Genomic DNA, 25,739 nt, shown 5'->3' with positions numbered 1-25,739 from the left:
AAAATTAGAGGGAACATTGGAACTCTTCTTGGTTTGGAACCCCTTCTCCGTTGGCGCCATCATTATTAGTCTCTATCCCTCCCAGTCTTCCTTCTGCTCTGCGTGCATATGTCTACGACCAACACCAGATAGATGGATTATGCGTATCTTCAGATCACTCTGACAGGAATCATTCTCTGCCATGTCAATATAAAACTTTCTGCATTATGTACTGTAGCTCACATCTCACTGCTAAAACATGACAGTACTGAGACACCTTTATTGATGTAGGTGTGATGTAGATCAAGGTTACCTAACTGGCGGCCAAGTTTTGTATTTATTTTTTATTGTTGAACATAAAAAAACGGTAAAAACACCAGCAAATCAGCTCCAAGTGATTTTAATTTTGGAGATATGTTCCACAGTATTCCCACACATAATATAGAGGTATATGTGATTGTATACAAATGTAAACAACGTTAGAAATTATTATGTTTTAGTCAAATATATCTGTTTGGGCTTCTTGCAGTCAATTTGCAGTCTACAAAATTATTTGTAATTATGTTCCAGCCTCCCTGACCATCTGTTCAAGAAGAAAAAAAATCCCCTCTGCTGAATCTAGTTCATGATCCCTGATGTAAACAGTGTGGAATTTACCTTTGTATATTTCTGCCAAGTTTTATACGATACGGAATAAAAGTCAAACTCTTGGTAATGTCCTTGATTGGGCCTTTTGAATTTCAAATGCCAGCCATGAAAACATGTGGAATACCTTCTGTGTTCTAACTGTGCAGCCTGATCTATAGTACAGAGGCTAAACCAGGGGGTGTAATGGTGTGTGGAACAAGGATCCTGGTCCCTAATCTACCCAGATTAGGATTTATGACAATAAGGAAAAAAATGCTGATTTACCTTCAACTTTATTCAACTTCACAACTCTTATAACATTTGCTTCTCTGAGAGAACTTCAGACTATTGAACCTGTCCTGGTAGTATAGTGTCTCAACAGAAATGCACTGGAGAAGTATGAAGTGAACAAGACAAAGGAGAATAAATGGCTACAGGCTGGCATGCACACAACGATGGAGTAAACAGACTGGTTGGTTCCCCGTATACATAGGCTAAATGGTGTATAGGCTGCTCAGCTATGATCACACAGACAAAGGAGATCATTGTCTGTGTTGTCAGCTTGCTGGACAGACTGCTGTCTCTCTGAGGGGTTGTACAGCCTCAGGGAAACCAAAGCAGCACATTGAGCATAGTGTGGTGTATTTGGTGACATTATGCTGAACAATAATCAAATCAAGAAGGCACAATCCGATCCCAAAGTCACCCACCAAACAGAAGAGAAGTATAGGGAAGTACAGAGTGCGCAGAAGCTAACATAACAAATTAATCCCATGGTCGCAAACAACAAATTTAAGAGCGGTTTAGATAGAATAGATTGATGTCAAAGTACAGGCACTTTAACATCCTGCCTGACTTAATGGAGTACGACAACATCAAGTCAATGGTCTAACTACTGTAGAGACACAGCTGTTTGTATGTGACACCACCGCAAAAAGATTATAGTCTGTGTGTAAAACATTATTCCACTGGTCCTGGGTCAGAAAATACAGTCCTAAAGCATTTGTTAACAAACAAAGCATGTTTATTTCAAACTAAAACAGAATGCACCCAACATCCACCATCCTTAAAAAATAAAAAAAAACATATATATATAGATATTTCTATATATATATTTTTTTTTAATCTCTCTGGCTTACTTTGTCCTTTGAATCACTGCATTATGATGAACAAATTACAGACATTTCTTTTGGGGATAACACAGGTCATGTTTTTAATCTTTTAGGATGTTCCTTTTTAGAAGCAACTGTACGGTTCTTACTGTATGTAGGCTATATTCTGCTTATAGACCAGAAGCATATATATAGGACACCACAAAGGCATTAATTTAAAACTTTGCTGCAGCATATTTTAAAAGAAGAGAAAAAAAACAGGCCAGTGACTGCAGTTTTCAAGTATTCCCTCATCTGGATTCAATTCAGTGGAAACAGCCAGGATCCGTACACTCTTCCATAGGAAGGTCAAAGCTCTTTTTCTCATTTACAATTCAAACATTTTGGCAAGCAATTTTCATTAAAATTCACCAAGCTTTAAATCGTGGGGTGGCATTACAACTTAAAAAAAAGAAAGAAATAAAATATTGAAAAACATAATCACCTACCATTTAATCAGCTAGCGAGCCATCTATTGAAGTACACCGTTATGTGAGAAATAAAATCAGTTGTTAGGTCATCAGACAATATTATGCAAATTACTACCCAGGGTCCCGTGGGTGGCTGACATGAGTACAGAGAAGAGACAACTTTACAAAATGATCTTTACCTACTGAGTGATGATTATGTCCCCTCAGTGTCAGTTTGCTCTACCACTGGCTTTTTCTCAGCTTCCTCCATCGGCTCACTCAGTCCATTGTCCTTAGGGGAGGAGGAGGCATGCTGTGGTGGTTGCTGCACGTCCAGGGGTTCCGGCAGGCATTGGGGTTCCTCAGAGCGGTGTGTGAGGACAGGTGACATTGAGAGTGGGACTGGAGTGGGGGAGAGGGTAGGGGTGGGAGCCCGTTCAGGTGTGGGCTCAGCCACTACGTCAGTGTCCATCCTCAACCCCGTCCCATAGACCAACTGAGATGGAGGTTCCTCTATGGGTTCAGGCTCTTCCATGGGTTCTTCCTGGAGTTTCTCTGGCTCTTCCTGGGTGTCAGTGATCTCCTGGTGTGGCGACGGGGCCTGGGGTGGCAACTGTGCCAGTGGTGGGGACAGGGCCTGGGGGGGCGACTGTGCAGGTGGTGGGGACAGGGCCTGGGGAGGCGACTGTGCCGGTGGTGGGGACAGGGCCTGTGGTGGCGTTTGAGCCCGTGGTGGGGACAGGGCCTGTGGTGGGAGCTGTGCCCATGGCAAGGCCTGGGGAGGGGATGGCAATTGGGCCTGAGGGGAAACCAGGTTTTGGGGTGATGACTGGTTCTGAGGAGAGGATTGGGTCTGGGGTGAGGACTCAGACTTAGGGGAAGCATGGGTCTGGGTAGAGGACTGGGACTCTGTCTGGGGCTCAGGCCTGGGGAGGGCTTCATTCTTGGCTTGAGTTGGAGACTGGGATGGGGCTTGAAGGAACTTGGTTGGGGCTTGAGATGTTGACCGAGTTAGGAGGATTGGAGTTTGAAGCAGACCCGGTTTAGTTAGGAATCCAGGTTTAGGTTGAAGCCTGGACTGTAGTTGCAGCAGGGCCTGAGATTTGCCTTGGGTCAGGGAGAGGGTTGGGGTCAGGGCAGGAGTAGGAAGTAGGGGTTGTGGTAGAGGGAGAAGAGGTGTCCAGGCTCCACGCTTGTTACGGTCCCGCTCACGTTCTCTCTCCCGATCCTTCTCCCTCTCCTTTTCACGCTCTCTCTCCCGGTCGCACTCCTGCTCTCGTTCACGGTTGCCACGCTCTCGCCCATGGTCCCTTTCTCTCTCCCGGTCCCTCTCTCTCTCCCTCTCCCGGTCTTTCTCGCGGCTATCTCTCTCACGGCGGTTGCCGTTCATCTCCTTCCTTAAGTCAAATTCCCTGTCGTCCCTCTCCCGTTGCTGCCTGTCCCAAGCGCGCCGGCGCTCATCCAAGTCCTGTGGCATGTCAGCATCAGGGAACGGTGCTGCAGCTCCACCACGACTCCACGCCGGGCCCCCTCCAACACCCCCGCCACCAGGACCACCAGCACCTACTCCTCCTGCCCCAGCGCGGTTCTGGTTCTCAAAGCGGTTGGGAAAGTTCTGCCCCTGGTTGGAGCCAGGGCGCTCCTCCTGGAAGCCCTTGGAGACCCCGGCTGGTGAGCCCCGCATGTCACGCTCATCAAAGTCCCCTCTAGGTGGCCCCCAGCGACTCTGGGTCTGGGGGGTGAAGCCGGCGAGGGCCTGAAGCCGCCCTACCACGCTGTCTCTAGCTGGCTCCCTCACTGGGGTCTGCAGCAGGGCAGGTCTGCCTCCTCCTCCGCCCATACCCCCACCACCAGCACCCCCACCACCAGCTCCCCCACCACGTCCACCTCCACCCATGGACTCTCTGTGCTCCGGGGGAGGTGTCCTCAGCAGGCCTGTGCTCTGCTTCTCCTGGGGCGGGGGGAAGCGGTAGTCTTGGTCCCTCCCCTGCTGGCTCTCGTCTGCCCGAGAGGAAGGTTGGTCTTCAGCCTTAGACATGTTTTCATTTGGGGGGTTGGGACCCCGGTTGAAGGCCCCTTCGGCCCTGTTGAAGTGGTCCATCTGGGAGGCCGCTCTGGCGCGGGCCTGTGCATGGAGGGAGGCATCCAGGATACTCTGTTGGGACAGGCCCTGCTGCATCAGGAGGGGGAAGCGGGCCCCGGCTCCCTGGAGCATACTAGGCCGGAGGTCCAGCGGCATTAGCCCAGGCATCCTCTGGCCAGGCAGGCCCTGCTGTTGTAGGGGGTGGGTGAGGGAGGCTGAGGGGTGCATCCCCAGAAGACCCATACGACGACTCATTGCATTTTGCATACCTAGAGAGAAGAGGAACACAAAAAGTTATTTAATGGCAAAAAACAGGTATCAGCAGCAAAGTCTTGAGAAAGTGAGACATTTTTCAAAAGATTTCGAAATGGGTCATTAAGAACAGACAAAATATTGGCAAAGCTTTCACCTGAACCCTAGATTATAGTTTACCTTGCAGTACTAACTCTGCAGCAGCGTCCATGCCATCAGCAGATTGGCCCGTCTTGTCATTGGCTCCTTGCTGCGCCTGGACTCCAGGTTGAAGCGGGTTGAAGACCCCTTGTCCAGGGATGGCAGAGGGCATGAAGCTTCCTGGGACAGTGGCTCCGTACGGGGAGTCCTTCATGCTGTCCTGAGCCTGCGACATGGAGGGCTGCACCAGAGCTGCAGGAGAGGAACAGAACAAACCATCTGTCAGATTTGTCTATTTTAAATAAAGCATATCACATAACATTTTAATATTATCGGGCAATATTTACTCAAAAAGTAATGCAACATCATGGTTTCTATAGACATGCTATACTTACATATAGGAGCTGAGCCCATGCCTGCTTGCTGAGGAACACCTGCTGCCTGCATGAAACCTACAGTGGGGAGATACAACACACCATTATCATTACTTTAACAATAAATCACTATTTAGGCCATTCAAACTTCCTTTACTGTTAAACGGATGCCCTGCTTCACGTTTCTCCCCTTATTGAAATATGTATAATTTGGCCAATTTATGCAGTGCTTTGTTCATATAATGCACTGTCCACTTTCCCAAGCTGATGCGCGAGAATCAAAGACCAAACCGCCTCAGATCACTCACTTGTCATGTTTGGGCCTTGGATTGGACAGTGGTACACACTGTGGAGATGTTTCATTTCTCTCGCATGCCAGCGTAGCTGAGGCCAGCGCAAATTCCTAGTATTTATGTGTCTATTTATGTGTCCAGGATAAACATGGTGTGGCATTCCTCGTTATAAACAGTCGGTTAAATTCACGGTTAATGCATCATTTTCTGACCTATTAGAAGCAATTAATACCTGAAACAACAACGTCATCATGGAACAAAACAACTGGCCAGCGATTAGAGCCCTGTGTCATGTAAAAATCTTCCCAGCGTGAAATACTTCCCAATCGTTCTGATTGTTACGTCATGTAAAAATTCTCAGTATGAAAATGTTCCCAGTTCAATAATTGCACGTGCGCCTCTTTATGTGGATGGCTGAGCTCGTACGGACATTTCTCTCACACTCTACCGTAGCGCCCAAGTCTTTGCAATTGCCAAAAATCTCTCCTCACACCAACCAGTGGTGTAAAAAGTACTTAATTGTCATACTTGAATAAAAAGTAAAGATACCTTAATAGAAAATGACTCAAGTCAAAGTGAAAGTCACCCATTAAAATACTAGTTGAGTAAAAGTCTAAAAGTATTTGGTTTTAAATCAACTTAAGTATTAAAAGTAAATGGAATTGCTACTCAAAATAATCCTTTCAAATTCCTTATATTAAGCAAACCAGGCGGCACCATTTTCTTGTTTTTTTCCCTTCAATTTACAGATAGCCAGGGGCACACTCCGACATAATTTACAAACAAAGCATTTGTGTTTTGTGAGTCCTCCAGATCAGAGGAAGTAGGGATAACAAGGGATGTTCTCTTGATTAGTATGTGAATTGGACAATTTTCCTGTCAAAATGTAATGTGTACTTTTGGGTGTCAGGAAAAATGTATGTGTAAAAAGTACATTATTTTCTTTAGGAACATAGTGAAGTAAAAATTGCCAAAAATATAAATAGTAAAGTATAGACACCCCAAAAAACAACTTAAGTATTTTTTTTTAACTTAAAGTACTTTACACCACTGACATCAACCCTCAGCACTTAAGACGCGCAGGTCCGGGTGTTTACATACTGACCTCACGCCTCAACAAGCATCTGAATTGGTCAGTGTCAATACTCATGGCCACCATTGACTGGCAGATGTGTGAAACAAATGCACATGCCCACAGAACAGTTTTTCGAGGTCGAGGAAGGGTGTGAGAGAAACATCCGCACGAGCTCAGCCATCCACACATAAAGAGATGAGCTCAGCCATCCACACATAAAGAGATGAGCTCAGCCATCCACATATAAAGAGATGAGCTCAGCCATCCACATATAAAGAGATGAGCTCAGCCATCCACATATAAAGAGATGAGCTCAGCCATCCACATATAAAGAGATGAGCTCAGCCATCCACATATAAAGAGATGAGCTCAGCCATCCACATATAAAGAGATGAGCTCAGCCATCCACACATACAGAGATGAGTTCAGCCATCCACACATACAGAGATGAGTTCAGCCATCCACACATACAGAGATGAGCTCAGCCATCCACACATACAGAGATGAGCTCAGCCATCCACACATACAGAGATGAGCTCAGCCATTCACACATACAGAGATGAGCTCAGCCATCCACATATAAAGAGATGAGCTCAGCCACCCATATGAAGAGACGCACGTGCAATTAATGAACTGGGAACATTTTCACGCTGGGAGAAATTTTACAGCATGACGTCCCAATCAGAACGATTGGGAACTATTTCACGCTGGGAAGATCTTTACATGACACCCTGCATGGGCATGAATTTTAAGGCCCTACCCTACCCAGGCCTGATTTCTTCTGCCAAATTTAAGGCCCTGCCTGAAATCCGAAATAACTTCCTCCATTAGTAAATCCATTAGCTGCTCCTATCTGTCGGTCACTCACTCCCTGCGTGCAGCTTGTTTTGCTTGCGCTCTGCTCATGGTGCTCTGAGTCTGTGTAACCATAGCAATGGCTCCGCTTGGGCTGCTCTGCTCAATGAAGAGACATGAGAGCAGTTAGCTGTTAGCTACTTTTCGTCATTCTAAACATTATTGTCGGTGAAATAATCTATCCTGTCTCATATTTGACGAGATTGAAGCACTTCTGACAATGTTATGATCTTAGCCAGATATGACTGCACTGAGCAGCAGAGCACTAGCAAATGTTAGTGAACAATTTTGTGATACCCGAGCCATGCCTATACCTTAGTTATTGATGGGAAAAAAACTGTCCCTACCCCATCCTTAACCCAATGTATAATGTTGTTGCCAGTCAGGCTCGGGTAGGAGAGCTCTAGATGCATCGCCAGTGGTATGCACACACTTCACACCGATCACGTTTGGGGCTTTTCCTGGCAACCGGAAGAGGCAATCGAAGGAGTGAATTGACTGTATAGACCTTCTGGCCTCGAATTTAGTAAAGCTTAATTTCTTCAAAGTAAAAGCCTAGTCTGATAGGCCTATTCATAATTGTACTGATACTTTGTTATAGGCTATAGGTAATGAACTCATTATACCATAACATTTTATTTGATTACAATTATTTATTGTCAATCAATATTGAATTAGAAAAACAAATATTGTAGTCTATTGCACTATATACATCTTAAATGACGTTTTACCCTGTAGATGATCGGGATTGGATTGCACTTTTTCCAGTGCTGCATTCATTTCATAGACCTAACTTGAATGACTGTCCCTCTTTATATACAGTAGCCTATTTCTACTAGAAAGTGTTTTGGGGGGGGATTCTATATATATATTTTTAGCTCGCTCACAATCTGTTCAATAGACCTTACTTTTTTTGTGCAATACTCTTTACTGGCAGACTGCTGTGTCTTACCTGGAGGAGGCTGGGAGGCGTTGAACCCTGCTCTGAGGAAGGTGGGCGGGGGGCCATAGCCTGGCGGGGGCATTGTCATGGAAACAGGGAAGGATGGAGGCACAAGACCCCTAGCAGGGACAGCCTGGGCCACAGGGAGCTGAGACAGAGGATAGAGAGGAGAGCAAACCGGTGAAATGAGTGCTGGGATGAATACGCTCGGTTGAGATGTGATCACTGTAATATCATTTAACAATCAATCAAAGAATTAGGAGGAACAATATTTTCCCACTGATAATCATGGTTTAAGACAAATACTATGAGAAACAACAACATTGAAATGCTTTGAGAGTTGAGATGTATTAAACAACGGGTGGGTCTAATCCTGAATGCTGATGGGTTAAAACCACATTCCAGCCAGTGTCTCTTACATAAGTTACCACTGGCTAAATCTATGACGTTAAAATGCTTATTTACTCTGTTCCATCTGACTGCGCTATCCACTGTCTCATCAGCCCAGCCAAGCAATTTATAAACTTGATCACTATAAAAAGCATCTAGACATTATCTCACATTTCTTTTAGACTAACATTTAGTTATCAACAGCGGAGATTTGTATAAACCTGTCTCTCCGACATTTGCAACATTGTTTCATTATTGAAATTTGATCTCCAGCTGTCCCATAGTAAATAACGTGTCGGGACGAGACACAGGCAGGCAGCATTTCACAGCCAGTCAAAATCATGAATCAGCTGGCATAATTTTGATGAATATACACAAAGAAAGGTAAAACGAAGTGTAGCTAGTTTGTTGTCTTTCCAGCTCCGTTTGAAGTGATTGTGTTCACTGTGTTGTTGGCTAGCTCCTCTGAACAACAATGTCCTGATGAGTGAGAACATTTTCTTTGGCAGGCGAAATTGTGCCTCATTAGCTCATTGTTATTGATGTATGCAAATAAATGTCACCAGAAAACAGCTTAAACAAATGCGGCTACTTTGCTGTTATTCTGGCTACACTTTTTGACGTGACCGTAAATCAGCCGTAGTTAGCTAGCTGGCAAGCAAGGGATAAGAACGTTGCCAGCCAGTATGGCAATGGAACATTTAGAACGAACGACTGGGTTGCATCCACAGATTCAGAACAAAAAGACTGAACGACGGTGTCCCGTCTCTGGCAACCTAACCGATAGAACGAACGACCATCCGGCTTGGGTAGCAACCCTAGAATTGTCGGGCCTATATCTTGTGGAAGGATGAAATAGTATAAATAAATTCTATGAAATTATGTCAATAAATATTTGAATATGTTGGTAACTGGTTGTATAAAAGTGATAATGCCCTCCAAGCTGATGTTTGGAGGATATATTGGCAAGTGCCAACAACACCCGTGCCAATATATTCTACAAACACCGGCTTCGAGGGCATTATCACTTAAATATCTGACTGACGAGTTGAATAAGGCGTGTGTGGGTAAATTGCATGAATGAGTTTAGTAGACAGATTAACTCCGACAGAGGTGATTTTCTCTGAGCTGAGTTGTATACTAATCCCCAGCCTAAACACTTCCCCCACCCACTGAGCCAACCCTTCTCATTAGGCCCACCCACGAGCAAACAAACAGAGGCCCTGCATCCTGCATTCACTGAACAACCCTATCAACCCCGTCACAAAGGACTGAATACTTGAGGCTAAGCACCCCATAGACAGGGCAGGAGCTAGCACCAATCACAGGAAGTTTATGGTGTTCAGTTTCACATCACTGACTGACTGGCTCCACAGAAGACACTCGGTACAAAGGAAATGGGAGAGGAACCATAGAAACGTGAAGGGCCCAGTGAATTAATGTGAGATCAACTTGTACCCTAACAGTTATCTTGTAAAATAAACAACTTCACAGCCACATCATGTGTGCATGGGAAATGTAAAGAGTTGATTGATAGCAATTTCACAGTGGGTGTTCCACCCTCCGGCACGCTTTCTCACAAAAACACACAACTCTAGTTTTATATTATATGTTTGGGTACCTGCACAGGCATCATGGAGACTTGTTGGATGAAGGCCTTTTGTTGGGTCTGTTGGGAATTAGTGGCTGCCATGGGTTCAGCGCTAACAGCCTGGCTCACCGCTTCCTTCACTGGCTCTGGTGCATTTTTGGCTGCTTCCCACTCTACAGTTAAGAAAAACAGAGGGGGTTAGAGAAGAAAATTCACTGTACGACACAGTCACATTTACTTTGACCTGCTGGGCTGTATCTCTCCAGTACTATATTTCTCCGTGGGACTTCCTACTCTGATAAACTCCAAATAACCAAACGGCAGTAAATATTTGTGGTTGGTGTTCAGAGAGTTAATGTGAGTGTGTGACGCCTGTTTATGAGTGAGCAGTAGTGTTGGGCTTGTAATTCCTGTGCCTGTGTATGTCTTTTGTTTGTATATATGAGTAAGAAGTAGTGTTGGGCTTGTAATTCCTGTGCCTGTCTAGTGTGTATGTCTTTTGTTTGTATATATGAGTGAGCATGAGGGTGTTTCTCAAAATGCATACTAGGGTCGGAGTATGAGTCCAAATCAAAGTATGTGAAACTGTGCGCTATTTGGACGCGTATTCCGTTGGTAAGTATTTTGAAGCATGCATCGATGCAAGCTTCAACTGAAAGTATCCACAGAAATATGATGCAACCATGTAAAAAAACAACACAACATTAATTGAAATCAATGGCGGCCATTATTTAAGCTGAAGTGAGAAAATAAACTGACTGAATTAAATGTTGCCCATTCACATCTCATATGTTTCCTGACTACAATATTTTATTTTGATACATTAATACATACTCTGTTCATTTTGGCATGTTTACCTGCCTACAATACCCACTGTCGTGTGCATAGAACGCAAGCCCAAGTTAATAGGGTTAATGTTTACTGGTTAGCTACTACTGTTAGCTGGCTAGATAGCCACAACGAATTACCTTGTATGGCATTAGTTTTAAATAATTTTTGCCTGTTAAACTATCTGGTTAGTTCGATTATTACGATACACATCTAGCTAGCTGATAGCTTTGTGTATATCTTGTGTCGTCTCTATTGTTGCCATTGTCCCGGCCGGAAGAAGGTCCAGTGAATGGAGAGGTGCAGCGTGAGGTAATACAGTAGTGAATGTTTTATGCATTCTCAAGAGAATGTCCTCTGAGAATGCACTCGGAACATGAGTGTGGTGCACGGTAGTATGCATATTGAGAAACACCCGTAGTGTTCATTTCTGTGTGTGCCTGTGTCCTTTGCTGCATCTGCTCACCGGCGTTGACAGTCTCCTGGTCGATCATGCCTCCCTCAGCGAAGCCGTCCAGGTCGTCCAGCTTGACCTTCTCCCAGGGGATGTAGGTGACCCCCAGGTCCATGTCCCACAACTGCTTATACTCCTGCTTCACTCCCTTATTCAGCGCCCAAGCGATCTGAACACAAATGTCAGCGGACACATGAAAGAGCAGCAATATCAAGGGTATTTAAGTAGAAACAGGAGAGTAGGAAATATGTAACGGCTGGGTTGCTATGAGGTCAGTGGTATGCTTAGCGAGCCACCCAAGAGATTTAAAAACATTAACACACACAGAGGACATACCCTAACCGCAGTGAAGTGGCAATCACATCACGCCAGACTTTACCTTAATGACCTTGGAGACGATCTTGTGTGAACCAGTGCTGAGTTTCTGTCTGGCTTGGTAGGCATCCTGTCTGTGGACCATACAGATGTAGGCACAGCCACGGGGAGGGATCATCTATAGAAGGAGAGTGAGAAAGGGATGTACAGAAAGACAGATGGTCAGAACTTGCTAATGAGAAATGCCTGGCCTGGCTTAAAGAGCAACGGGTGAGTCCTTTAAAGTGGACTGTCAAGATAATAAATATTTCCCTCCGGTCAGAGGTGACAGAGCTTGCGTACCCACATAATGAGCACCAGTTAATGAAGTCAAGTTCAGACAGACAGCGAGTTCTCTACTTACATTGATAGACTCAATCTGACCAAACTCTTCAAACAAATTGGTGAGGTCCTGCGGAGTGGCCTTCTTGTCTACCTGTCCCACCCACAGAGTGGTGCTGCACACTGGGGACACACAGAAGAGATGGAGGCTTAGAACACATTTAAGGTACCAAGGATGATAAACAGTAAAAGGAGATTGGAGTTTGGAGATTTTCATGAGTAGTGATACACTAAAACATTAAAAGGTCAGTGAAGCGCTAATCGGGGGCTGGTATTACCACTGAGAAACTTGGATCGGATTGGAGGCAGTCCTTTCTTCTGACGCTCTTTCTCTAGCTCGCGGGCATGTCTCTCGCTGGAGTAGGACCGCGACAACTTCCTCTTCCGTTCTCTGGAGCGTGACCGTGATCGCTTGCGATGTTTCCGTTTCCGAGAGCCTGACCGTGATCTGGACCGTCTCTTCCTGGGAGATCTAGAGTAGAGGGTTATTTTGAAGGTAGTTTGATGTTGTGGTAAAATTAACATGCGCCTCTACAAGGTGTCTCAAGATGCCTTGTGGACGCTTTCTCTCAGAATGGGTCCTTAGACTCACCTCGATCGTGACCTGGACCGTGTTCTTGACTGTATGTCAATCGTCTTGGACTTCTTGTCGTCTGGCTCGAAGATCTCTTCGTCCATCTCTGGCCCGTCATCCAGGTCCATGTCCATGTCCTATAACACAGGCATCATTACAACAGAGCTCTACTTACAAATACAACTACCACAGAGCTCTACTTACAAATACAACTACCACAGAGCTCTACTTACAAATACAACTACCACAGAGCTCTTACAATTGCAGTTATATATCCGTTTTAGTCACAGAGAAGTTCATGAGTCAGTGAGGGAAGAAGGCTTACCTGCTGCTGGTTTTCAATGGAGTCATCAATCTTGTTGTCTGGCTCCGGGTGCTGTGATTGGCTGCTGCTCTGCTGGGGTGTGTTCTCAGACCCAAAGATTCCATCCTGATAAATACCGGATTGGTTAGTGTCCTAGATACTTTCCTCACAATGGTCTCAAGAGACGAATGTATGGGAAATTAGTAGGAAATTAAACAGGTAGGGGTTCGGAAAGGAACCAGGGCAGCTTTGTTTAGGGAAGTCAATTCCTGTGCTTATAGAGGTGATGTATAGCAACCTTCTGCTGGTGCTGCTAGTACTCCGGTATGGATAAGGTGGGCGGGCCGTAAAGGAAGGGACTAAGGGTGTCTGTGAAGGTGTGTGTTGTGTAGGTACCTTCTGCTGGTGCTGCTGGTGCTCCATGAGCTGCTTCTGTAACTGCTCTAGGTTCTGCTGCTGCAGCTGCTCTGCCAGCTGGTGGAAGATGGAGTCAGACACCATGGGCCTGGAGGGAAACAGAGAGACAGACAGGGGTCAAGAGTTCAGTTAACTGCTGTGCGCCACACAGGTAGTGGGGAGTGAAAGTCCATACACAGAACCTGTGACATATTCCGCAAGGTCTCAGATTTGTAGATAAAAAAACATGCTTACATCTGGGATGATTGCGAGTCCTTTTTGGATTCTTCAGAGCGTTCTGAATCATTCCCAAAGTCAAAATGACCCAACATTTTCTGCAACAAATGGAGAAAGACGATTGTCGTTAAAATATAGATTTGAGAGTCACACCTAGTAGAAGATAGTTACCAACATCACACAAAACACACACAAATGCGCATTAACAATTTTTAAAAATGTATCCTTAATCTCACGGGGACTTACTTCCACTCCATTTCTGTGTCTGTGGCCTTGATTCCTCACCTTGTTGAAGGAGGAAACCCTCTGGTCCAGGGGGTTGAGGTGCATGGGGTTGGCTGAGGCGGCAGCAGTGAGCTGGGCCGTCAGGGCCTGCAGCTGGACCACCAGGCCTGCATCCAGCGCCTGCAGCAGAGACGGCTGGGGCTTCTGCTGCTGCATCTGCAGACTCTGCACCAGCTGCTGGAGCTGTCACACAGATAAAGACAGCCATAGAGAATGATGCACAAAAAGTCTACAGTTGGTCATTTGGAAAGGAAGGAGCATCAGAAAGGTCAGAACACAGACTCAACAAGTGTAAAAGTCAAAACAAAACTAAAGATGCAAAGAGACATTCAGTGTCATTCTCTGAGCTTCAAATTTGATGTTGAGTTAAATTGACTGTTTGAGGACCATGGATCTTCTATATACTGACCTGTTGTCCCTGTGGACTCTGCAGGATCTGGGCCACAGCAGCTACAGTGTCTGTGTTGGAAAACTGAGACGCCCAGTCAGGCAGACTGGACACGATGTTGGCTGGAGTGGCCGGGGTCGCTGGGGTACCTGGACACAAACACACAGAGAAAATCCATAATGAGAAATCAATATGAATAATTCAACAAACATCTACCATTGAAGTTGATTAGAGAGCAATGCCTGGTCACAAAAAAGGCCTCAGTACATTGTGTCAGTTCAGGAGAAGGACGGTATTTCGCCACCAGGTGTCAGTATAGAGCTGTATGTGTATGCATGTTATATGTTGGGTGACTGACCAGGCGTAGCGTTGTTGACCAGAGCATCCCTGCTGGTCATGACAGGGGTGACACTGGGAGGGGGTAGTCCTGCAGCCATGTCCAGCAGCGGCTGGATGATGTCACTCTTGAAGACGGCGTTCTTCTGCCACAGGTTGAGGACTCTGACAATCTTACTCTGGAACACAACGGAAGGAAGATCACAGACTGAGACACACAACCACTCAATCAAAACAAGACCACTGCAGCGAATGAGTCACCGCCTAAAGTTGATGCTGTATACTCTACAAATGTGGAGTATTAAAATAGTATATTCATTGATTTCATTCCCCACTGACACTGAATAACGTTTTTCAAACAATGCTACAGATCAGATCTATCACTAACAACAATAGAGGATGTGTAGTCAAAGGTAGAATAGAAGGTGGTAAACTAGAACAGTGTTTCTGAATAGAGAAACCAGAGCCGTCTCTGTTCCCACTGTGACCCACCTTGTCATCTGAGGGGCAGCGGTAGAGGTGCTGGAAGGTTCCGATTATGTTTTTGCTGAAGCGCGGGGCGAACACATCCTTGTCCTGGCCAAACTGGTGTCGTGACTGCCGCACGATGGAGTCCATGACGTACAGGCCTGGGACCTTGTACTCTTGCTTGCACTGGATTGCACAAAACAAGGTGAGCGTTTAGCATCTCTGTGGTGATGGGCAAATGAGTGGCAAACAATTTCAAAACATGATTTGTATTCTACTTCACTCAGTTTGACTGGTGAAACCAAAATAAACTCACTTTCTGAACAAACTTCTCCACGCTCTGGACAACATGTTTGTAGTACTGAAAGAGAAGAAACACAAGAAAAGACATTGTGATACCCCACCAAAACTACAACCACAGCATCCCTGGAGACAAAGACCTGAAACTGGTCAAAGATGGCGGTTATAGCAACAGCAGTATGTGAAACCATGAGCAATTCCATCATGTCAAGTGACACAAACAAAATCACATAACACGGAAGTATCCACCTTAGAGCTGCTTTACTCCATCATCTGAGTAATCAAGCATTTTGTGAAATACTGAAATATTTTGAGATGAATCTAATTCCAACACAAAAACAAAACAATTGACGGGGAATTAAATTAATTTCATGTTTTTCTTTCTAACAATGATATAAATAGACATATATTTGGATGTCTCAGCCGAGTTATTTCTCGCTCCTTGAAAGGGAAAACACTGGAGACCCCAATAACTTGATTTTTGCATAGTGTGAATCAGTTATCTAATGACCACAGCTCGAAAAATAGTTGTTATATGTTCATTGGCATTGACTCAATGCAATATGCACTGTTACAAAATTAATTCCTTTGCATTCAAGCCATGTTCTCAGCTGCCTTTCGCCAGATTACAGAGTAATCGATTCCTTTGATTAATTGTTGCTGTAGCATTTAAGCTATATCCTGGTAACATGGGAAGGAGAAATGGGGACTACAAACACTTTTGGGATGTCTCAAGTATGGCGAGAGGTAGGAAATGCTGCCTTAAACATAATGCAGCATGTGTAATTGAAGAATCCACAGAACGTAGGCTATTGGGCAGAATCATTTCACAGGAATTATCACACCACAAAAGAGAGAAGAGAATAATAATGGAGAGAATAGAAACAGATTTTGGGCCATTAGCAAATAATAGAGATATTAACATCATTATTGGTTTGAACTAATGAGTATTTCTAATTCATTGTAATAGATTACTGCCAACTCATGATGCACTACACCTGTCCCTTCACAGCAAGTGGTGTGTTTACTGCAGTGCTGCTGGGATCAAAATATGTAGGAAAGCATTTACATTTTAGTCATTTTGCAGACGCCCTTATCCAGAGCAACTTACAGTAGTGAGTGCATACATTTTCATACCTTTTTCCCCCATTCTGGTCCGCCGTGGGAATCAAACCTACAACCCTGGCGTTGCAAGCACCATGCTCTACCAACTGAGCTACATGGGACACCAGTGCTCAACTACTGTGCTTCTGGCCAATAGGAATCAATAATACAGTGTGAATCAGTTGCTCTCAATAGCTTGTATGAGGGCAAAAACAAGTGATTCAAACATACAAGCGCATCAAGTCAAAGTGGACCACAGGGCTATATGGGATAACTGGGGTCATGAGACCAGCACTAGAACTGCCAGCATGTGGCGCTAAAGTTGCCTTATTTCTCCAGATCACAGTAGGGAGTACAGACTACTCTATGGTACTATACTGTACAAGAATATAAACACCACATGTAAAGTTTTGGTCCCATGTCTCATGAGAAGAATAAAATGTTCCACATGCACAAAATGCTTATTTCCCTCAATTTTTTTGCACAAATGTATTTACATCCCTGCAGTGGTGTAAAGTACTTAAGTAAAAATACTTTAAAAAATACTACTTAAGTAGCTTTTTGGGGTATCTGTACGCTACGTTACTATTTAATATTTTTTCCAACTTTTACTTTACTACATTCCTAAAGAAAATAATGTATTTTTTACGCCATACATTTTCCCTGACACCCAAAAGTACTCATTACATTTTGACAGGAAAATAGTCAAATTCACAGAATTATCAAGAGAACATCCCTTGTTATCCCTACTATAAATTATGTCTGAGTGTTGGAGTGTGCCCTGGCTATCCATAAAAAAGTTTTTTTTTTTAAATGTATTGTGCCATTTGGTTTGCTTAATATAAGGAATCTTAAATGGTTTATACTTTTACTTTTGATACTTAAGTACATTTGAGCAATTCCGTTTACTTTTGATGCTTAAGTATATTTAAAACCAAATACTTTTAGACTTTTTCCACCACTGCACCCCTGTTAATGAGCATGTCTCCTTTGCCAAGATAATCCATCCACCTGAAAGGTGTGGCATATCAAGAAGCTGATTAAACAGGTGCACCTTGTGCTGGGGACAATAAAAGGCCACTTTAAAAGGCGCAGCTTTGTTTGTTATATTTTTTTCAGTATAATTCAGACTACAGTTTATCACTGTAAGACAAAATTACCTCAACAGGTTGTCTATACTTTGAGAAACATGTATAACAGTGTCGGCACTTTGGGCACAAAGGTGCTATAACAAAGTGCCAAGTAATTAATACTTGGATACCTTGTCCTGCATGTTGTTCTTAGTTAGAGCTAGTAGGTTTATAACGCACTGTGAGATCATCTCCAAGACTGTGACAGCAAATACACATCTCAGTAACCTGCACACATTCCACAACCAAGTTCACATCCATTCCCAGAGCTGCTAGACATCATATTACAATAGTTTGGCCTAATATTTGGTTGGTTGGTTTCACTTGCTAAAAAAGACACGGAGGCACACATATTTTAAAAAGACTTGGAACATCACAGAATAATAAAAAAATACATTAAATGCATAATAACAGAGTGGAATTCCCAACAGGGTAGCCATGTAGAATAGCTAGGCTACATTGAGGGAGGGTTTTGAATGGGACAGAATGCAAGTATTGCAAAATTGAGACAGACACTGCTCACAGCTGCTAAATAACAATTCAGCTATATGATTGAGGAATGTTGTTAAACTACAATCTCCATAGGCCATTAAAACGTTGAAATAACTGCAAACCAATAAAGCAGATAACATGTAGGCTGGATGAGCTCATAATAGCTCCGTCTGAAACTGGTTCAGTGTCAGTGAGCCTGAGGGGCAGATGGCTACAATCACCCCAGCAACGCAACATACAGTGAGAAAGTTATGAAAAGGAGTTTATACATAAAGACATTCTGGACGAATTTGGTCTGTCTAGTTTGAGCTGTAATGATTGTATGGAATGTAAAAATTACATTTGTTTTGGTCAATCCTGCCAATGTTTCTTGTACTTGGGTTTCTAAACTTGTACTTGGGTTTTCAAAACTTTGATATATGTAATGCAATGCAAACACAGTATGGCTGGGATTTGCCAGGGACCTCACGATACAATATTATCACAATAATTAGGTGCTGATACCATATGAATTGCGATTGTCACAATAGTATATGTATTGCGATTTGATACGGTGATTTTATTGCGATTTGCTGTTCCAAACATATTGCTCACCATGTCTGCTGTAGAGGTACAAGAGAGCCATGAGAAAACAAGTTTTGATCCCTATTTAAAAGATGGCGAACAAACTATGCAAAGTTTTGGCGCAGGTACAGCCAACTAGAGCAAAAGTAATATTTCGATAATATCAAAATGAATTGTCTTGTAAAAAATAATATATCCCGATATGTAACTGCATCGATGTATTCCCCCATCACTACAACACAGTAAGGCTGCGTTTATATGGGCAGACCAATTGTGATCTTTTTTTCCACTAATTGGTCTTTTGAGCAATCGGATCAGCTCTGAAAAAGATCTGACGTGATTGGTCAAAAAAACAATTCATGAGGGGACTCCCGAGTGGCGCAGCGGTCTAAGGCACTGCAGTGCTTGAGGCGTCGCTACAGATCCAGGTCCAATCCCGGGATGTGTCACAGCCGGCCATGACAGGGAGACCCATGAGGTGGCGCACAATTGGCTCAGAGACCCATGAGGCGGCGCACAATTGGCTCGGCGTCGTCCGGGTTAGGCCAGCTGGAATGTCCTTGTCCCATCGCGATCTAACAACTCCTGTGGCGGGCCGGGTGCATGCATGCTGACACGGTCACCAGTTGTACGGTGTTTCCTCCGACACATTGGTGAACGTGGTTAAGCGACCAGTGTGTCAAGGAGCAGTGGCAGAGTTGTGTTTCGGAGATGCATGGCTCTCGACTTTTGCCTCCTCCGAGTCCGTACGGGAGTTGCAGCAATGGGACAAGACTGTAACTACCAATTGGATATCACAAAATTGTGGGAAAAAAGTATTATTAATGGAAAAAATATCCAAATTGGGCTGCCTATGTAAATGCAGCCTAAGAGTTGTTTTTCACTCCCTAAGTTGCTTGCAGTCAAGTATTGTAGCACAAGCAGGACACAATGTAGGCTAGTGTGGAGCAACAAACTCCCATATATTTAGCCCAGGCTATCATTATCACGTTCTAGGAATAAATCACATTCTCAAAATGGCTGAATGCCAACTTCCAATTCACACAATTCAAATATTTGCTAAACATCTTCCACTAAAATCAATGCATGGTTTATGCAAAGGTTCAACTTCTGTGTGCATTAAGTTTGGAAAAGCAAGGCCTTATCTTTCGTTGGAAATCTGGACAAACTGGGTTACATTTAGTAATTGTAACCTCTTGAGAATAGCCCTACAGTCAGGTCAAAATATTGATTCAAATGTTATGGTCATAGAATTTGATGCAACATGACTCTTTTTCACTCTCTGTGGGCCTGTGTATGATTCGGGCTGGAGTAACGCCCCCAAGTTAAGACTGAGGCTAGGGGGAGAGATCTCGTGTCAAATGTCATGATGACATTTATTCAAGTTCATCAGACTTCAATCTTGGTACACATTCATTTTTGAAGACATGAGCAAGACTGGGTTGACTAATAAACATAAATGAATGTCATTAACCAAATGAAACACACTAATGGAAAGTATTACTGTGTTACTCACAACTGACCTATTATGCAGAGCAGAAATATAATACAATTATATCTAAACACAAAGTAAAGTTTTTCAAAGAAAACAAAATAGAGCCCATGCTATATGTCAACATTCAGTCAATACAGCTGGTCAAGCCAAAGGGACAAGGACACACAGGAAGAGGTTTCGCGGAGGTCACATGGGGTCAACTGGGGTACGGACGTAACAACCAAAGTACCTTTGGCACCGATTACAACTGTGAGTCTTTCTGGGTAAGTCTCTAAGAGCTTTCCACACCTGGATTGTGCAACATTTGCCCATTATTATTTTTGAGATTCTTCAAGCTTTGTCAAATTGTTTGTTGATCATTGCTTGACAACCATTTTCAGGTCTTGCCATAGATTTTCAGGCAGATTTAAGTCAAAACTGTAACCCGGGCCACTCAGGAACATTCACTGTCTTCTTGGTAAGCAGCTCCAGTGTAGATTTAGCCTTGTGTTTTAAGTTATTGTCTTGCTGAAAGGTGAATCCATCTCCCAGTGTCTGGTGGAAAGCAGACTAAACCAGGTTTTCGTCTCGGATTTTGCCTGTGCTAAGCTCCATTACGTAATTTTTTTTTATCCTCAAAAACTTCCTAGTCCTTAACAATTACAAGCGTACCCATAAAATGGAGCCCCCACTATGCTTGAAAATATGGAGATTGGTACTCAGTAATTTGTTGTATTGGATTTGCCCTAAACATAACACTTTGTATTCGGGAGAAAAAGTTCATTGCTTTGCCAAATTCTTTGCAGTTTTACTTTCGTGCCTTGTCGCAAACAGGACACATGTTTTGGAATATTTTCATTCTGTTCAGTCTTCCTTCTTTTCCCTTGTCAATTAGGTTAGTATGGTGTAATAACTACAATGTTGTTGATCCATCCATGTTTTATCCTATCACAACCATTAAACTCTGTTTTAAAGTCACCATTTCACCATAGTGAAATCCCTGAGAGGTTTCCTTCCTCTCCGGCAACTGAGTTAGGAAGGACGCCTGTATCTATGACATTAATTTTATATTCATCACAAAATCTGGACGGAGCCATATAATCCAACTACAAAAAGTTCAACTATGTGTGTTGTTATTGCTTGAATTTGGGCCAAGTTGAACTGGTTCCAATGGAGTCAGGGAGTAGTCAGGGAGTATATTAGAGGTATAGGGAGTAGGGTCATGGGGTAGGGCTGAAAAGCAGTCAGGGAGTATATTAGAGGTATAGGGAGTAGGGTCATGGGGTAGGGCTGAAAAGCAGTCAGGGAGTATATTAGAGGTATAGGGAGTAGGGTCATGGGGTAGGGTTGAAGAGCAGTCAGGGAGTATATTAGAGGTATAGGGAGTAAGGTCATCGGGTAGGGTTGAAGAGCAGTCAGGGAGTATATTAGAGGTATAGGGAGTAAGGTCATGGGGTAGGGTTGAAGAGCACAGTCAGGGAGTATATTAGAGGTATGGGGAGTAGGGTCATGGGGTAGGGTTGAAGAGAACAGTCAGGGAGTATATTAGAGGTATAGGGAGTAAGGTCATGGGGTAGGGTTGAAGAGCAGTCAGGGAGTATATTAGAGGTATGGGGAGTAGGGTCATGGGGTAGGGTTGAACAGCAGTCAGGGAGTATATTAGAGGTATAGGGAGTAGGGTCATAGGGTAGGGTTGAAGAGCACAGTCAGGGAGTATATTAGAGGTATAGGGAGTAGGGTCATGGGGTAGGGTTGAAGAGCAGTCAGGGAGTATATTAGAAGTATAGGGAGTAGGGTCATGGGGTAGGGTTGAAGAGCAATCAGGGAGTATATTAGTCAGGGCTTCCCTCAACCCCCCCCCCCTCTTCCCATGTCAAAGAGGCATGTAATACCTACTCACAGACACACACACTTTAGCCCTGGCATAGTAGCACTGTCTCCAACCAACAGGCCTCGTAGTAACGTAGTGTTGTGACTGCAGACTGCAGTGACAGTTTGTGAAGGGATGACTGCTGTATGACTAGGACACCTCAGTACATGATGAACCACTCTCTGGGTGGTGGAAGGTCAGTATGCACTTACTGAGTACATGCCTTATGCTAGCATCAAATAGGCTTCCCAAAAATAACATAGTCGCTGTCGTATAACATTTATTTTGATTGCAGACTTTCTGCATTTATTCCATCAAGTAGCCTGATTTCAGATGTGTCAATGTAAACAGCTCTTCTTGCAAAGCATGTTGATGTTTTAAATCAAACTATTGGGGCTATATTAATCCAACTATCCACAATAATCATACACAGAGTATACCAAACATTATGAACACCTTCCTAATATTGAGTTGCACCCCCCCCTTGCCCTTACAACAGCCTAAATTTGTCAGGGCATAGACTCTACAGGGTGTCAAAAACGTTCCACAGGGAATCTCGCCCATGTTGACTTCAATGCTTCCCACAGTTATGTCAAGTTAGCTGGATGTCCTTTGGGTGGTTCCTGATACACACAGGAAACAGTTGAGTGTGAAAAACCCAGAAGCATTGCAATTCTTGACAAAAACCATACCCTGTTCAAAGGCACTTAAATATTTGTCTTGCCCGTTCACCCTCTGAATGGCTCACATACACAATCTATGTATCAATTGTTTCAATGCTTAACAATCCTTCTTTAACCGGTCTCCTCCCCTTCATCTACACTGATTGAAGTATATTTAACAAGTGAAATCAATAAGGGACCTTAGCTTTCACCTGGTCAGTCTATTTCATGGAAAGAGCAGGTGTTCTTAATGTTTTGTATACTCAGTGTATTATTGCGTGCATGTATCCGTACTCACTGTTTGCTTCCTGTACATTTAGAAAGGGTTAAGAAGGCGCAATGGGACTGAGTGTAGACTACTGCAGAATACTGTATATTATTCAAGCTCCACTCAGGCCTCTCATACAGGTTTCCTATTCAAGATTTGACACAAAAGTAGATACTAGCTATAATAGGACACTAAATATATCTCAAGCACATGGAGAAGTGCCAAGAGAAAAATTACCTCACTGTATTTAGCTGCAATTGGTAAGCAGTAAATGGTATACTCAAGAAGCTTCTCGCTGCAAGGGTTTGTGTGTGTGTGTTTACGTGCTAGAGAGCAAGCGGGACAAGCGCAGGCCTGTATTGAAAGATAGCCAGCTCAAATGCAACATGTAATTCATTTGATAACAGTGAATGAACACTGCCTAAATCATGAATGATAAAAAAAAATGTAATTGTGACAAGAACTGGCTGATCAAGGAGTGGCTCAAGCTCAAATTGTAACACAAGTAAGGCTGTGACGATTATGGAATTTTGGATAAAGATTATAGCTAGTATCTAATTGTCATGCAAATCGCCACAGTTATTTTCACAATTGTCATTTTTGTTGAAAAATGTTTTGAGCTTGTAATGCTCAAAAATGTCCTACAAAATACAACACAGCTTTGAAGACACTTGTCTCAAAAACTAATAGTTTTGACTGTTGGCAACTTTAGGAAATGACACTTCTCTTCCCAACCCTGCCGTTCTGCTAGAATAATGATTGCCACAAACTTTACTCACTTTATGTAAAAATAAGAAAAACTGCTAATCCGATAAACTAGATCTACTTGAAAATAAAGTACAACCCCCCCTAAAATAACTAAGGTTATTGCCCATAATTGTTGGTTACATGATTATGTGATAATTGTGCCAGCCCTAACAATTGGCTACATTTCATTGACGCTTTCTCCATCAACTTTCAATTCCAGTCAAAATATCCAGTTTCAATGTTCTCTATATCTTTCCCATTGCATCATATATCTCAAAACATGAACAATCTTCTTGAAAATATAAATTGATATTCAATTCACTAGGTCTATATCCATACCTTTCATTGATTGTCAAATCATTTTCATATATTCGATGCCAACAAAGCATCCCATGGCAGTACCTGCCAGTATAGTACAGTACCAACAGCATTCCACGGTAGCACCTGCCAGTATAGTACAGTATCAACAGCATTCCATGGCAGCACCTGCCAGTATAGTACAGTACCAATGGCATTCCATGGCAGCACCTGCCAATATAGTACAGTATCAACAGCATTCCATGGCAGCACCTGCCGGTATAGTACAGTATTAACAGCATTCCAACGTAGCACCTGCCAGTATAGTACAGTACCAATAGCATTCCATGGCAGCACCTGCCAATATAGTACAGTATCAACAGCATTCCATGGCAGCAGCTGCCAGTATAGTACAGTACCAATGGCATTCCATGGCAGCACCTGCCAATATAGTACAGTATCAACAGCATTCCATGGCAGCACCTGCCAGTATAGTACAGTACCAATGGCATTCCATGGCAGCACCTGCCAATATAGTACAGTATCAACAGCATTCCATGGCAGCACCTGCCGGTATAGTACAGTATTAACAGCGTTCCAACGTAGCACCTGCCAGTATAGTACAGTATCAACAGCATTCCATGGCAGAACCTGCTAGTATAGTACAGTACCAAAAGCATTCCATGGCAGCACCTGCCAGTATAGTACAGTATCAACAGCATTCCATGGCAGAACCTGCCAGTATAGTACAGTACCAACAGCATTCCATGGCAGCACCTGCCAGTATAGTACAGTATCAACAACATTCCATGGCAGCACCTGCCAGTATAGTACGGTGTCAACAGCATTCCACGGTAGCACCTGCCAGTATAGTACAGTATCAACAGCATTTCATGTCAGCACCTGCCATTATAGTATAGTCCCAACAGCAATACATGGCAGCACCTGCCAGTATAGTACAGTACCAACAGCAATCCATGGCAGCACCTGCCAGTATAGTACAGTACCAACAGTATTCCATGGCAGCACCTGCCAATATAGTACAGTATCAACAGCATTCCATGGCAGCACCTGCCAGTATAGTACAGTACCAATGGCATTCCATGGCAGCACCTGCCAATATAGTACAGTATCAACAGCATTCCATGGCAGCACCTGCCAGTATAGTACAGTACCAATGGCATTCCATGGCAGCACCTGCCAATATAGTACAGTATCAACAGCATTCCATGGCAGCACCTGCCGGTATAGTACAGTATTAACAGCGTTCCAACGTAGCACCTGCCAGTATAGTACAGTATCAACAGCATTCCATGGCAGAACCTGCTAGTATAGTACAGTACCAAAAGCATTCCATGGCAGCACCTGCCAGTATAGTACAGTATCAACAGCATTCCATGGCAGAACCTGCCAGTATAGTACAGTACCAACAGCATTCCATGGCAGCACCTGCCAGTATAGTACAGTATCAACAACATTCCATGGCAGCACCTGCCAGTATAGTACGGTGTCAACAGCATTCCACGGTAGCACCTGCCAGTATAGTACAGTATCAACAGCATTTCATGTCAGCACCTGCCATTATAGTATAGTCCCAACAGCAATACATGGCAGCACCTGCCAGTATAGTACAGTACCAACAGCAATCCATGGCAGCACCTGCCAGTATAGTACAGTACCAACAGTATTCCATGGCAGCAC

The 25,739-nt window shown here is 43.7% G+C and overlaps 1 protein-coding gene across 3 annotated transcripts in view; it reads right to left on the bottom strand.

Moving 5' to 3' along the window:
- Nucleotides 1–882: 882 nt before the first annotated feature.
- The window catches only part of LOC112261963 (SR-related and CTD-associated factor 8), a 41,653-nt gene continuing 16,796 nt past the window's right edge, over nucleotides 883–25,739 (bottom strand). For all 3 annotated transcript variants that reach the window (XM_024437620.2, XM_042330086.1, XM_042330087.1), the window contains exons 3-20: nucleotides 15,447–15,491; nucleotides 15,155–15,316; nucleotides 14,685–14,841; nucleotides 14,348–14,475; nucleotides 13,939–14,121; nucleotides 13,672–13,751; nucleotides 13,417–13,525; nucleotides 13,042–13,146; nucleotides 12,735–12,853; nucleotides 12,421–12,614; nucleotides 12,165–12,265; nucleotides 11,826–11,939; nucleotides 11,459–11,615; nucleotides 10,195–10,337; nucleotides 8,193–8,331; nucleotides 5,039–5,095; nucleotides 4,683–4,895; nucleotides 883–4,519 (exon numbers count right to left, since the gene is read on the bottom strand). In XM_024437620.2, the coding sequence (XP_024293388.1) occupies nucleotides 2,382–4,519; nucleotides 4,683–4,895; nucleotides 5,039–5,095; nucleotides 8,193–8,331; nucleotides 10,195–10,337; nucleotides 11,459–11,615; nucleotides 11,826–11,939; nucleotides 12,165–12,265; nucleotides 12,421–12,614; nucleotides 12,735–12,853; nucleotides 13,042–13,146; nucleotides 13,417–13,525; nucleotides 13,672–13,751; nucleotides 13,939–14,121; nucleotides 14,348–14,475; nucleotides 14,685–14,841; nucleotides 15,155–15,316; nucleotides 15,447–15,491 (4,344 nt within the window). In that variant the 3' untranslated portion in view covers nucleotides 883–2,381. The remainder of the gene's footprint in view (nucleotides 4,520–4,682; nucleotides 4,896–5,038; nucleotides 5,096–8,192; nucleotides 8,332–10,194; nucleotides 10,338–11,458; nucleotides 11,616–11,825; nucleotides 11,940–12,164; nucleotides 12,266–12,420; nucleotides 12,615–12,734; nucleotides 12,854–13,041; nucleotides 13,147–13,416; nucleotides 13,526–13,671; nucleotides 13,752–13,938; nucleotides 14,122–14,347; nucleotides 14,476–14,684; nucleotides 14,842–15,154; nucleotides 15,317–15,446; nucleotides 15,492–25,739) is intronic.

This window comes from Oncorhynchus tshawytscha, linkage group LG11, assembly GCF_018296145.1.
Source record: "Oncorhynchus tshawytscha isolate Ot180627B linkage group LG11, Otsh_v2.0, whole genome shotgun sequence".
NCBI lineage: Eukaryota > Metazoa > Chordata > Actinopteri > Salmoniformes > Salmonidae > Oncorhynchus > Oncorhynchus tshawytscha.
This window is presented reverse-complemented; position numbering and strand designations above follow the sequence as displayed.